Source organism: Dendropsophus ebraccatus, chromosome 11 (assembly GCF_027789765.1).
Source record: "Dendropsophus ebraccatus isolate aDenEbr1 chromosome 11, aDenEbr1.pat, whole genome shotgun sequence".
Taxonomy (NCBI): Eukaryota; Metazoa; Chordata; class Amphibia; order Anura; family Hylidae; genus Dendropsophus; species Dendropsophus ebraccatus.
The window spans coordinates 34,820,566-34,834,881 of NC_091464.1; the positions used below are offsets into that span (position 1 = coordinate 34,820,566).

General features: G+C 43.5%; 1 protein-coding gene across 4 annotated transcripts in view; it reads left to right on the plus strand.

Annotated features, from left to right (window-relative positions):
* Nucleotides 1-14,316, plus strand: part of LOC138767735 (interleukin-5 receptor subunit alpha-like) — a 64,568-nt gene that overhangs the window by 26,688 nt on the left and 23,564 nt on the right. For 2 of the 4 annotated variants that reach the window (XM_069945457.1, XM_069945459.1), the window contains exons 1-2: nt 1,594-1,821; nt 11,849-11,957. In XM_069945457.1, the coding sequence (XP_069801558.1) occupies nt 11,861-11,957 (97 nt within the window). In that variant the 5' untranslated portion in view covers nt 1,594-1,821; nt 11,849-11,860. Of the gene's footprint in view, nt 1-1,593; nt 1,822-11,848; nt 11,958-14,316 lie in introns of those variants that run through there. The other 2 variants (XM_069945458.1, XM_069945460.1) reach the window with 2 other exon arrangements.

Below are 14,316 nucleotides of genomic sequence, written 5' to 3' on the forward strand. Positions count from 1 at the left end.
TCCCAGCATACCCTGAGAGCTGTATAAATGTAGGGATTTGTCACAGATACAGATGAATTCAGGAAAGGAGCGGGTCAGCATGTCGTGTCTCACTGGTTGTATATTGGTGAGCCCCAGGTCCCCCAGTCCGACACTGGACAGAACCAGTCCCCAAACTAAGACGTCCCCGGCCTCCTTCCTCCATCACGTCTGTTTGATGAGAACAGCGGCATCAAGCAGAGCGGCACCCAAGTGCCAGGGTATATACCATGCATGTACAGCAACGTGGGGGGGGGGGGGGGGGGGGAGGGCGCCTCTGCGTGCAAAGTGCCTAGGGCAGCATGAACTCTAAATACAGGCCTGGTTACAAACCATCACTCTAAACAGTAGATATACAATGCATCACTATATATCTCCATTATGTCAACCAGTCCACTGCTTTAAGAGCAGAGTGGTGGCTGGTAACCTTCATACATGTAACATGTCTTCTGAAAGTTGTTTGCATGGTACACACTGACCAATCTTTCTTTCTTTTTTTTTTTTAAAGCACATTTTCATCAGTAACCTGACTTTGTGTATCTTTACTCAAAGGGGTTGGCCACTTTATAGTAAAATTGTTCAATGCACAGTATTAGTACATGTACCGACTCACCACAGAGCAGGACAGCAGAGCCTGGAGGAGGGGAGTCTGATAGACCTACTTTTTCTTCCTGCACTGTGGATGTTTACTCCAAAAAATGTGAACTGTTGTGTTTTGTTAGATAACAAAAAGACTGCATTTCAATGCAGAAAGCCATGACATTCCCAAGGATTTTTTTTCTACTGTAAATTGTAGCAAACCTTCAAAACAATAGTCGTTGTGTAAACTAGATGGTTCCTATTTTCTGACAGAACTTGGTGATCTTAAAGTGAAGAGGAACTGAAACATATTAGAAATTTGCCGAATTAGATTAATATTTTCCATTTTCATAAAACCATAAAAAACCCTTTAAGTGTTATATGTACAGACATCAAGAGCTTCACTGCCCTGTCATAGTTGACCATAAACCATTTCGGACCTAATTGAGGGAGGAAGGGTGGAGGCAATACCTATGGTCTAACACTAAAGACTTGTGACCTCCACAAATTTATTCTATTGCTTGTATAGCAGTAATATAGTTATATGGTTGCGAGATTTCTTTTTGTTATTACCTGTGAATCGATTACATTATGTTGGTATTATTTGAGCTTGGTATGATGGCATTGTTAAACACAGTCAACTAGGCACTGTACTGTATTTCAATGTAAATCCACATGTAAATTCACCAATACTGAGCAGTCATTCAATGTTTACAGGATTGATTGAGTACAGTATACAGGTACTATATAATAGAACTGGAAAATAGACTACTGAGATTTTTATACTTCTGTATCACTTTAAGTAGTGTGTTCATGCACACACACAAACACACACACACACACACACACACACACACACACACACACATACTCTAATTTTGACTTTCTTTGACCTGTACTATGACGACCATATAACCATCTCATCCTATTTTATTCTGTTCCTATGCCTGACACATTTCCTTTTTTGCTCACTTCCTTGTCTTCTGTGAGATTTCGGTTTGCATTACACAAGTCTTTGCTACGGAACTTGTGATTTCTTATGCTATCATTATTAATAGTTTACAGGCTCTGGGACTGCACGTAGTCCACAAGCACAACATCAATCAAACCCCATCATCATAGAAATGTAGAAGTAACAGAACATGGCTGACGTCCACTGCTGCTTGTTGGATTTAATTTATTTTTTCACGTGGAATGTCTGAATGATTACATCTGAAACAAAAGGTAAGTAACACATATTGTGTGTAATATAGTGACATGGTATAATTCTACTGTAGATACATTATTTGTAAACTTCAGAAAGACATTAAGACATTTTGCGATATAATTACCCTATGAATATTGCGTGATAACAGATATGAATAACTAAATAATTCAGGATTTAGGTTGAATCACAGAACATAATCTTAAGTTGTAGAGAAGAGCTGGGCAATAGATATAAGCAAATATATTGTTTCATGGGATGATTCATTTAATGGGGTACTCCGGGCAATGACTGGCTAAGTGGACATTTCTGAGCTGGGCCATAATGCTATAGGAGCAGAAGATATAGGAGATCAGTGGGTGACGGTGAGTGGTGGCGCTGGGGGGGGGGGGGCAACACGGTGCTTGTATATTACAGAGTACCAGTCAGGCATGAAGCACTGGAGGCGGGCAGGCCAGCGGGCACACCTCCAGTGCTTCATGCCTTGCTGGTGCTCTGTAATAGACTGGCGCCATGTGTGGGAACTGGGCGAAAAAAAGACCACGGCACCAGCATCCCCACAACAGCTCCGTTCTGTTCATGTAAAAAACAAAAAAGTAATGGATCTAGTGGTACATCCGCTTTAAAATTGCTCAGGCACAAACACAAATAAGAGATTTTTACCTTTCTAGCTCCGATCATGAAGCCGTGATCCCCATGTGCATGGGTTTGGTCATGAGATACTGCTTGCTCATATAATGTAATTAGCTGCTGCAGCGATGTTACACTTCAGCCACTAAGTGGGAAATGTCTTGTACCAAGCTAGATCTCTGAATGGCTTCACATTAAAATCAGGACTCCAACACAGTAGAGGCGGCAGGGGAGCAAGCAAATAAGGACTATAAAACTATTGCAAAAAAATGTTGTTTTGCTTCAATTTCTAGATTACATATTTAAAGGGGTTATCCAGCGTGGGGGCACTTTTTTGGGGGGATCGGGGAGGAGGTGGCTGAAATAAAAGACGTCCACTTACCTCCCCAGTTCCAGCGGCGGGTACCACATCACGTCGCTCCGGTGCCCGGTTCCCGGCCGCTTCCGGGTGTCTGACGCCGCCCGAGATGCTACGTCTCAGGGCCGCTCAGCCCCTCAGTGAAGGAGGCGGGATCCGAGCGGACTTCAAACGAATCCCGCCTCCTTCACTGAGTGGCTGAGCGGCCCTGAGACGTAGCGTCTCGGGCGGTGTCAGACACCAGGAAGCGTCCGGGAACCGGGCACCGGAGCGCCGTGATGCGGGACCCACCGCTGGAACCCCCAACAAAGTGCCCCCACGCTGCAGCACCCTTTTAATTTGCTTTTGCCAGTATTTTGTTTTCTTAAATAATGTTGTATGAGAAATAGAAGAACCCTTGGAGCCTCATTTAGGAGTTTTGAATTACAGGACTAGCCACATATCTCTCCGTGAAGGACCCAGCCAAGGGGTGGCTCCTGTAGGGAAAAAACCAAGCCCAGGTATTCATCCACAGACAGCTGTTTTGGGGTTTCCCCCCTCATCAGTGTGGAGTAGGATTCTGGTTAGGTGGGAGCAAAGCCTAGTAGAGCCATAAGAGAAGTAGATCACTGATCTGAAGGAGACCAGCCAAAGATAATACTGCTGACTGCTGGTTAAAGCGGTCAATGCAGTGAAATTCTAGGTGCATTGCTCCCTGGGAAACATGAATATGCAAAAGAAGTGATGTTACACAGTGGGAAATGTCTTGTACCAAGCTAAATCCCTGAATGGCTTCACATTAGAATCAGGACTCCAAGACAGTAGTGGCGGCAGGGGAGCAAGGAAAATAAGTATTCCTCTTTTACTCCATTTAGCACAAGGACTATAAAACTATTGCTACAAATTCTTGTTGTGCTTCAATTTCTAGATTACTTATTTATTTTGGTTTTGCCAGTATTTTGTTTTCTTAAATAATGTTATATGAAATCTCAAGGAGACCAGCTAAAGAGAACACTGTTGTTTGCCCACCTAGGTTTTCACTGGTGAGCGCACCAGACAGTGTTTTCTTCAGCTTGTCAGTGATCTGTTTCCCGTATGCCTCTAATAGGCATTGCTCCCACCTAACAAGAATCCTGCTCCACACTGATGAGGGGAAACACCCCGAAACAGCTGTATGTGGAAGGATACCTGGCCTTAGTTTTCCCCTTGTCATTAAATTGACTTATGGGGCCAGTTAATTTGGTGGTTTCCCTACAGGAGCCACCCCCTGGCTGGGCCCTTCCCAGAGGGATATCTGACTAGTCCTGTGTTTCGAGGCTCTTAAATGAGGCTCCGCCGGTTTTTCTTTTGCATATTCATGTTTCCCAAGGGGCAATGCACCTACGATTTCACTGCATTGAGCGCTTTAACTAACAGCCGGCAGTGTTATCTTTGGCTGGTCTCCCAGAGATCAGCGATCTGTTTCTTATATGAGAAACAGATCACTGATCTCAAGGAGACCAGCTAAAGAAAACACCATTGGCTGCCCACCTAGGTTTTCACTGTGTTGAGCGCAGCAGTGTTTTCTTTAGCTAGTCAGTGATCAGTGATCTGTTTCCCGTAGGCCTCTACTAGGCATTGCTCCAACCTAGCCAGAATCCTGCTCCACACTGATGAGGGCAACACAACCAAACAGCTGTTTATTGATGGATACTTGGCCTTGTTTTTTCCCTTGTGATTACATTCACTTAATATGATTATTTGCCTACAGGAGCCACTTCTTGGCTGGGATCTTCCTGGAGGGATATCTGGCTAGTCCTGGGTTTTGAGACTCTTAAATAAGGCTCAACTGGCTCTTTTTTGCATGTTTAAATCATGTTATGACATAAATGTTTCTTTCTAGACAAACAGTTTCAGTGTTCAGGATATGTTTCTTTGCTTTTAACTGGATATGGGGGAAAGGGTATCCAGACTTTAAAACTTTCACAACCTGGGGTCATTGATTCCTCAATGCCCAGGTCGTTTTAGGACATCAGCTTATATATCCCCAAACATACTCCCTGTGCCCCGATACAGAAAAGTATCCATGGTGCCTTCATACAAAATTATTGACGCCATGTCTCCATACAGAATTAGTACCACATTGTGGCCAAACTGAAAAAACAAAAAAAAAACTAATATTTACCTAGTCCTGCTTTCACAATGAATAAGGTGCCCCTCTTTCTGTTTTCTACTCACACAGAGCAAGCGGGATGATGCCATATTATGTAGAAATTGCATACTTACAGGTCATAGGCTACAGGCCTGATGTGTCTGTAGCCTGTGTGAGTGAACTGCAGGAGCCAAAAATCCCCTGAGTGCCCTGGGCTAAAAATGTTGGGCTTGCATCCCAGATGGGTAGAGCTAATGTCACCCCTGTCCCTTTTGTTTTCTCAGATCTAAAATGCAATAATTAGGCTTTTCAATTGATGGACTGGAATCTTTTTTCCCCCCTCAAATTACAATTTTTCCAAGTTAGGGAAAAGATAAATTGTCATGGAAACAAGTATTGCTGCAATGCTGTTTAAATGGTAATGTCAAACTTCACACTTAGAAACATACAATCAATACCTTCCTTATGTCTTACATTTATTCGATAATGTGCAGTTTTAGACCACGTTCACACTTTGTCCTTTTTTGGCCGTTTGACGACTGTCAGTATTTTACAATGACGATCATTATATGGCCTCCAAATGACGGCCATTCTAAAAGATGCTCGTCAATCTTCTAAAAAAAGATGGTATGTTAAATCCTAAAAATTGTTTTTCTGCACTACACGATTGATGACTTGTCTTTAGGTTTGGCCCCCAATATCAGAAAGTCACGGTTCCTCAATGCAAGGATGATTTATTTCAAGGGTACAAGGCTCACAGGTTGACACATTTTCCCAATTTCCAAGCCTGCCGCTCTCCCGCGGATGTTTCGGAGGAGAAACTCCTCCTTCCTCATGCACAAAGACACAGAGGTTTGGAGCACAATATATACATACTTAACAATTTAAACATTAAAATTTAAAAGCGAAGTCCAGCGAAAAATTTTATTTAAGTATTATATTGCCCCCCCCCAAAAGTTATACAAATTACCAGTATATACTTATTACAGAATTTGCACATGAAGGGATTTTTTTCCCTGCACTTACTACTGCATCAAGGCCTCACTTCCTGGATAAAATGGTGATGTCATGACCCGACTCCCAGAGCTGTGCGGGCTGTGGCTGCTGGAGAGGATGATGTCAGGGAGACACTGAGGGACACAGGGCAATGGAGTGACACTTGGCATCCCTCTGCCATCATCCTCTCCCGCAGCCCGCACAGCTGTGGGAGTCGGGTCGTGACATCACCATTTTATCCAGGAAGTGACATCACCATGTTATCCAGGAAGTGACATCACCATGTTATCCAGGAAGTGAAGCCTTAATGTAGTAAAAAGTGCAGGGAATAAACACTTTATAAGCATTTCCCGTAATAAGTGTATATTGGTGATTTGTATAACTTTTGGGGGCAATACAATACTTTAATAAAAAGTTTCGCTGGACTTCTCCTTTACAACTATATCCAATTACTTAATATAACTATATACAAATCAGCAGGAAGGCACAGCTCCATACTTTTAGTTGTGTCTGAACTTGGTAGTGCAAGTTATTCCTATCCATTTGTATGCATAGCTGTGTCCAGTAATCAATAAAGGTGCAGATGCGGTAATATTGCCCCTTCAGACAGCTGCAAGGGTTCTAGTTAGAGGTAAGCGAAAAACTCGAAAATTTGTTACTTGGTATACTGGACAATGGCTTCACTGCTCCCACAGAAAACCACCCACAATCCACCCTCCTCGCCTCTCTGTCCCTATCTCTCTGTATTTCTCTTCCTGCCGCAACCTGCTCTCGACAATACACAGCTGACTGGCCGCCTCCAGGAAGCAAGTCAACTTATATAGAGGGTGAGGGGTGCTGACATCTCAGTGGGGTTTGCAGTTTGATTAGACGGGCGTAAGGGAGTGCTTCCACCAAAAGACAGCTCTGTAAGCTAACATGTGCGGCCGCAATGTTAAGTGAATTTGCGAAGCGAATTTGGCAAATTTGTGAATCAATATATAGCGAATTTAATATGAATTTGTCAAATTTACTTCGCTCATCTCTAGTTTTAATAATTGGATACCCACAGATCTGATAATGAGAGCTTATTGTAATGTTATAATATTGTGTTGTATTGTCACATGGCAGGGTGGTGCAACTAACCCAGTGGTACCCTGTGAGCTCAGCAAATGTTTTGTTAATGTAGTTGTTTTAGTGATGCAAAGAACAGAAATAAGACAACTTTAAGGCCATATTCACACGTCCCGTAATTTACGGATCCGTATTTCCGTATTCGAGTTACTGCACATTGTTGTCTATTGGGTTATTTACATCAGTTGGTTACTAGTATGCAAACCAATGCTGAAAAAAAAAAAACGTGTCCTATTGCGGCCCCGCTTTTTTTTTATTTTTATGGATCCTCTCATAGAAGTCAATGGGTTCCGCTATTGTTATGGATTGTAACCTGTTTGGCATCCATATTTCTGTAAAAAAAAAATATGGATGACTTAAAGGTCATAAGTGTCAGGAACTTACCTGGCCAGAATCCAGTGCTGCTCTCAGACTCTGGGCCATGGCGCTGCCTCCCACTGTCCTCCCGAGTGATGTCACGAATACACGACGGCGTCCCAAGTAACCAGGGACACCGCAGGCTCTGTTCACTTGGCCGCTCAGCTGAGTGGTGTTTAGCACTCAGCGTGAGTGGCAGACTTCGCTGCCACTCACTCTGCAGTGCTACAGCTGATTGTGGTCAGGACCGGGCTCCGGGCTCCTGGTCCTGTATTTAAAGAACCAGTGGTCAGTTCCTGATCGCTGGCTATTAAGGTGTATTCCATGATCCCAGCTCCCCCTGTCTATTCCTGCGATCCCCGTCCTAATTCCCTCTGCTAATTCGACTTTGGTACCTGACCTCTGCCTGACTTTTTGACTATCCAATTAATATCCGATTTCGTACTACGCTGCCCGTTTGGTTCAGACCTTGCTTGTTTTACCATCCAACATTGTGGTTGTCTGTCTGTCTTGTTCTGTGTGCACGTATCTGGTACAGGAAACGTCTTCGTGGTTTTCCATAGTCGCCTAGGACCATGTGAGGCAAGTAGGTAGGGACAGTTGGTGGGTTCAGCATTAGGGCTAACTGTCGTGTCTTGTCCCTGCCTCCCCGCCCCTGACAATAAGGCTGTGGTTCTAAGCAACCACAACCAGGAAGAAGGAACTGCAGAAGAGTATGTGCTGGCAAACAGATAGAGAATCAACTAATTCATTAACAGAACGGCGGGGGCGATCGGAGCAGCGGCGGGGGGTGGCGATCAGAGCGGCGGCGGCGGGGGTGGCTATCAGAGCGACGGCAAGCAGAGCGGGGGTGGCGATCGAGCCGTCGCAGGGGGCTGCGGATGAGCGGGGGGCCGGGCTGCGAGCGGGGGGCCGGGCGGCCGGCGGCCAGACTATCGCGCAACGACTGTTTACACGGAACGATCGGCAAATTTTTGGCGAACGACGATTTGATGACATGTTGAATGATCAAAACGAACGATTTCTCGTTCGTCGTTTGATCGTTTGCTGCATTTACACATACGATTATCGTTCGAATTCGATCGTTATAGCGCAAATTCGCACGATAATCGTTACGTGTAAACGAAGCATAAGTTGATATATTCCTATACACTGTCACTCAGAGCACTCTGTTAATTAGCTGCACCAGCTGTAAGCTGAAGTGTGTTGATGGAAACAATTAATCACAATAGGTCCTGTTCACATTAACTCACCAGAATCCTGCAGCTTTAAAACTTTTGTTCCGATGTGCTATAAGTGTAGGTTCATTCGGAGTACTCTGTTAGCTGCACCAGCTGTAAACTGCAGTGTGTTGATGGCGACAGTTGATCACAATGGGGGCGATTTATCAAAGGGTGTAAAATTACGACTGGTGCAAACTGCCCACAGCAACCAATCACAGCTCAACTTAAGGCAGTGCTGAAAGGAAAGCTGAGCTGTGATTGGTTGCTGTGGGCAGTTTGCACCAGTTGTAATTTTACACCCTTTGATAAATATCCCCCAATATGTCCTGTTCACATTCACTCACCAGCATCCTGCAGCTTTAAAACTTTTGTTCCAATGTACCATATATATGTAGGTTTTTGGTATGTAGAAAGGATGAAAATCCACAGTAGTTCGTACACACCAGCCGGCGGCGTTACTCACTGTTGGTGCACTGCTTTCGGGGAAAAAATCCTTCAAAGTCCCCTGTGACGTCACACTGTCTACGGAATACACAGAAGGGTCAGAATGCCTTCTACATGTTTCGAGTGGTACCCCCTCCCTTTGTTAAGAAGATCCACCCCTCCTGCAGATATGACTTTTATAGACAGCGCAGACCTTGAAAGAAACTTTCCTTAATGCATATTTCAGATAAATGCAAACAGTTCAATTTCTGAGTTCAATCCTGTTGGCATGATCGCGTTAAAGTTAAAAATATGTTTGCTTTCCGCCTTCTCCAGTCACTCTTCACTTTCTCAATTGCACCAAACTCTGAGCCGTTCTACTCTCCTTTGTGAATTTCTCTATAATGCTTGGATAGAGGATGTCCATCATATTGCCTTTGGATGTTATATATATACAGTATATACTGTGTGTATATATATATATATATATATATATATATATATATATATATATGTATGCTCATAGATACGTGTACATAGGGCTCTTTTTGTCCTTCCTATGTACATCTTCTCACATGGGCATCTTATATAATATATGACACCCTTGGAACGGCATGTGATGTGGTTGTTGATTTTTACCCTTTGTGTTTTTTCTGGATTAGATATTTGTGTTATTCCAGTTTTTCTGTACATCAATTTGCAAGGTCTGCAAGTTTTGCAGGGAAAAAAAACATGATGATAACCCAGTTTAGTGTCCTTGTTTCTTATATCAGTTACTTTTGAGTTTTTTACAGTAGGAGCTATAATGTTACCTTTTGTTCTGAGTTTTTTTTTTTAAATGAACTTTGGATTTGGTGGTAACTTATCCCCAATACTTTTGTCTTGTTTGAGGATTTCCCACCTATTTTTTATTATTTTCTTAAAAGTCCGATTGTTTTGAATACGTTGTTATGAGGGGAATCTCCAAACTGTCATTTGTTGCCTTTTTATATTCCCTCTTAGTCCTACCTCTTTTACTGCCCTCCTCATCTATATCGTTTGGTTTAATAAACTCACATCTATCCATGTCCTCCACTTTCTTTATTGTGTTTGTCAGAGAACTAGCATTATATCCCTTTTGAATTAATTTATTTTTCAAGTTTTCAGCTTCCATTTGGAAATCCCCCATATGTGTACAATTTCTTCTAAGTCTTAAAAACTGGCTCTTTGGTATGTTTAACATCATGAAGGCAAGTGACAGCTATCCAAAGCTATATAGCTATTACTATCCGTAGGTTTGGTGTACGTTGTGCTACAAATTTCTCCATTCTCAATAAATACAGTATGTTTAAATCTAAAATATTAACTGATACGCGACTATAAGTAGGTGTAAAATTTAAATAAAATTAATTTTTATTAATATCAATAAAAAATTCCTCCAACGACTTTTCACTCCCCTTCCATATAAAAACAATATCATCAATAAATCGCTTCCATAGGATGGGGTTCGCACCGGGTACCTCATTGGCATAAATGGTGGTTTCTTCCCATTTGCCCGGAAGAGGCGGTACCTCTCGAAACATGTAGAAGGCATTCTGACCCCTCTGTGGATTCCATAGATAGTGTGACGTCACACAGGACTTTGAAGGATTTTTTTCCCCGAAAGTAGTGCACCAACAGTGAGTAACGCCGCCGGCCGGGGAGCGCTCTCTGTGTGTGCGAACTACTGTGGATCTACATCCCTTCTACATACCAAAAACCTACATATATATGGTACATTTTAACAAAAGATTTAAAGCTGCAGGATGCTGGTGAGTGAATGTGAACAGGACATATTGTGATCAACTGTCGCCATCAACACACTGCAGTTTACAGATGGTGCAGCTAACAGAGTGCTCCGAGTGAACCTACACTTATAGCACATCGGAAGAAAAGTTTTAAAGCTGCAGGATTCTGGTAAATGAATGTGAACACATTTCTCCTTTAGAGAGCACTTCACATTAAAGTCTGTGGGAGGGTCATGTTGCAAAATTCTTTACTTCCTTGACATGCGATCACTTGGTTTGGCAAATACAAAGCTGTTTAAAACTTGCACTTGCATTAAACTTCACTGTACACAGTGCTAGCACTATTTAGTAAGATGACAAGCAAAATGATTCCAGTGGTGTACGATACCCAAATACTACCTACGATACTTTGCAAGATATTTATACAACATCATTAGTACCTGAAGTAACGATATACTGCACATTTACTATTGTTATTTTTTTTTACTAGTTACTAGAGATAAACAACCTGGGAACTTGGCAACCAAACCTTAATGAACAGCACTAAAAGAGCTAAACAATTGTTTAGCTGTTTTGGTGCAATACTTGTCCACACTCCCTTGGTGTACTCTTCTGTGTCTCTGAGTCTTCAGCTGCCTCCAGCCCACTCAACCAATCAGTGACTGACTGAGAAAGGACAGCATCATGACCAATGATTGGCTGAGCAGGCTGCCATTCTTGTCTGGAGAGTGACAGCCCACTTAGCCAATCATTAGCTGCGGTGATGTCCTGTCTCAGTTAGTAATTGGCTGAGCAGTATGGAGGCGGCTGAAGACATTGGAGACAAAGAAGAGGACATCGGGGAAGTGCGGACAGGTGAGTGTATCATTTATTTATTAATTTATTTTTTCACAAATATTTACGACAAACTGCATTGTGAATCCAGTGTCGCTAAATCATTCATCCCTATTAGTGACCATATTTTTGGTCTATTTAATAAGAATATTGATCCAGTGGCAAGCAATACTACGTATAAATGATTATCATCATTTCAAAAAGGTTAAAGGATATTTAAATTTTCATTTTTATAAGGTATTACATTGAATGATGGCTTATCAAGGAAATGAATGTGTTTGGATATTACTTCTGGCATTTACGATGGTTTGCCTCCAAGTGCATGCAACAGATGACAAGTTAAATTGTAAGTACATAACATTAACATTTTCTCTAGATTTTATATTTTACATATGACAGCACTAGCAATGCTCTAAGAAAATAATATGCTGATTTTTGGATAACAAACTTTAAGTAGTCCTCACAGCTACTTAAAAGTTATTAAAAGTAGTCATTAAAAGTAGGAGATCGCCACGCCAGCTCTGTTATGAATAGAGCTACCAAATTTCATGTTCCTATGGAACGCCGGGAAAAGACAAGTACGTCAGAAGAACGCTATACTCACCTCTTTCCGTCGGCACCATTGGAATGAATAGAGCCGAGGGTCATATGCTGTACCTGTGACTCTATTCATAACAAAGCAGGCTGGGCCCGATATTGAGATCTGCAGGGGGTATAGAGGTCGGTCCCCCTGCAATCTCCTTCTTTTCCCATTTTTCCTAGAATAACTCTTTAACCCCTTCCCACATAAGGACGTACCGGCACGTCCAAATCTGCATGCAGTTCTTGCAGATGGACGTGCGGGTACATCCTCGGGATGACAGGGGCGGAGGAGCTGCGCTCCTGTCATCCCCGGAGGGGCCCGACTGTCAGTGATAGCCGGGCACCCGCCGCAACTGCCGAGATCTGGGCCGCTGATCGCTTGTACCATGTGCTGATCAGCAATAAATGATTGGTGACAGGGGATAAAAAGTGAAGTGTCCATCCCCCCCAAGTCGCCCCCCACCCCCACAAGTCACCCCCTGTCCCCCAGTCACCCCCCTACCCATTATACTCACCAGATTCTGGGAGGTCCTTCCTCCTCGGCGTCCAGGCTGGTTCTGAAGTGCGCATGCACTCCAGAACCAGGCAACTCTGAAAATGTAAAGTGACATGGACCAATTTGGTCTCTATCACTAAACTATGATTACTGTGATAGAAAATATCACAGTAATCATAGTAATACAGTGAAAATGAATGTGTAAAAGTGAAAAACATACCAAAAAATAAAACACACACTTTTTATTATAGTAATAATTGCAGTTTACTCCTAAATTACCCCTACCCCCCCCTTAGATTACCCGTAACCACCGCAGGTTGCCCGTAACCGCCCCAGGTTGTCCGTAATCACGGCAGATTGCACGTAACCCCCCAGATTACACCTAACCACCGCACGTTGCCCGTAACCATCGCACGTTGCCAGTGACCCCCTCCAGATTGTCCGTAATCACCCCAAATTACATGTACCCACCCCAGATTACCTATAAGCACTTCAATTTATCCGTAACAATCTAAGATTGTCTGTAACCCCCCCCCCCCAGGTTGCCCGTAACCACTGCAGGTTGTGCATAACACCCCAGGTTGCCCGTAATCATGCCAGATTACATGTAACCCCCCAGAATGCACGCAACACCACACGTTGCCTCTGACCACCGCACGTTGCCTCTGACCACTGCACGTTGCCACTGACAACCGCACCTTGCCATTGACCACCGCACGTCACTTCTGCCCACCGCACGCTGCCTCTGACCACCACACGTTGCCTCTAACCACCCCAAATTGCCAATGACCCCCTCCCGATTGCCCGTAACCACGCCAGATTACAGGTACCCACCTCAGATTACCTATAAGCACTTCAGTTTATCCGTAACCACCCCACGTTGCCCGTAACCACCCCATGTTTCCCGTAACCACAGCAGGTTGCCTGTAACCACCCTAGATTGCCTGTAACCACCCCAGGTTGTCTGTAACCACAGCAGGTTGTCCGTATCCACTCCACGTTGCCCGTAACCACCCCAGGTTGCCTGTAACCACCCCAGGTTGCCTGTAACCACACCAAGTTGCCGTAACCACCCCAGGTTGCCCGTGACCACCCCATGTTGACCGTATCCACCCCAGATTACCCTTAACCACCCCAGGTTGTCCGTATTCACCCCAGATTACCCGTAACCACCTCCAGATTACCTGGAACCACCCCAGACTGTCCGTAACCACCCCGCATTACCTGAAATCTCAATTGTTTTTATTTTGTTTTAGTAACTGCACTATTCTAATAACTATTACTAGCTGCGGTTTAGCTCCAGCAAATTGGCACTCCTTCCCTTCTGAGCCCCGCTATGTGCCCATACAGTGGTTAATGCCCACATATGGGGTACCGTTGTACTCAGGAGAACCTGCGTTACAGATTTTGGGGTACATTTTTTGTCCTGTTCCTTGTGAAATTTAGAAATTTCAAACTAAACCAACATATGAGATTTTCATTTTTACTGACCAATTTTGAATAGTTTCCTCTAATACCTGTGGGGTCAAAATGCTCATCCTACTCCAAGATGAATTCTTTAAAGGGTGCACTTTCCAAAATGGGGTGACTTTTTTTTTGGGGGGGGGTTCACTCCACTGGCACTACA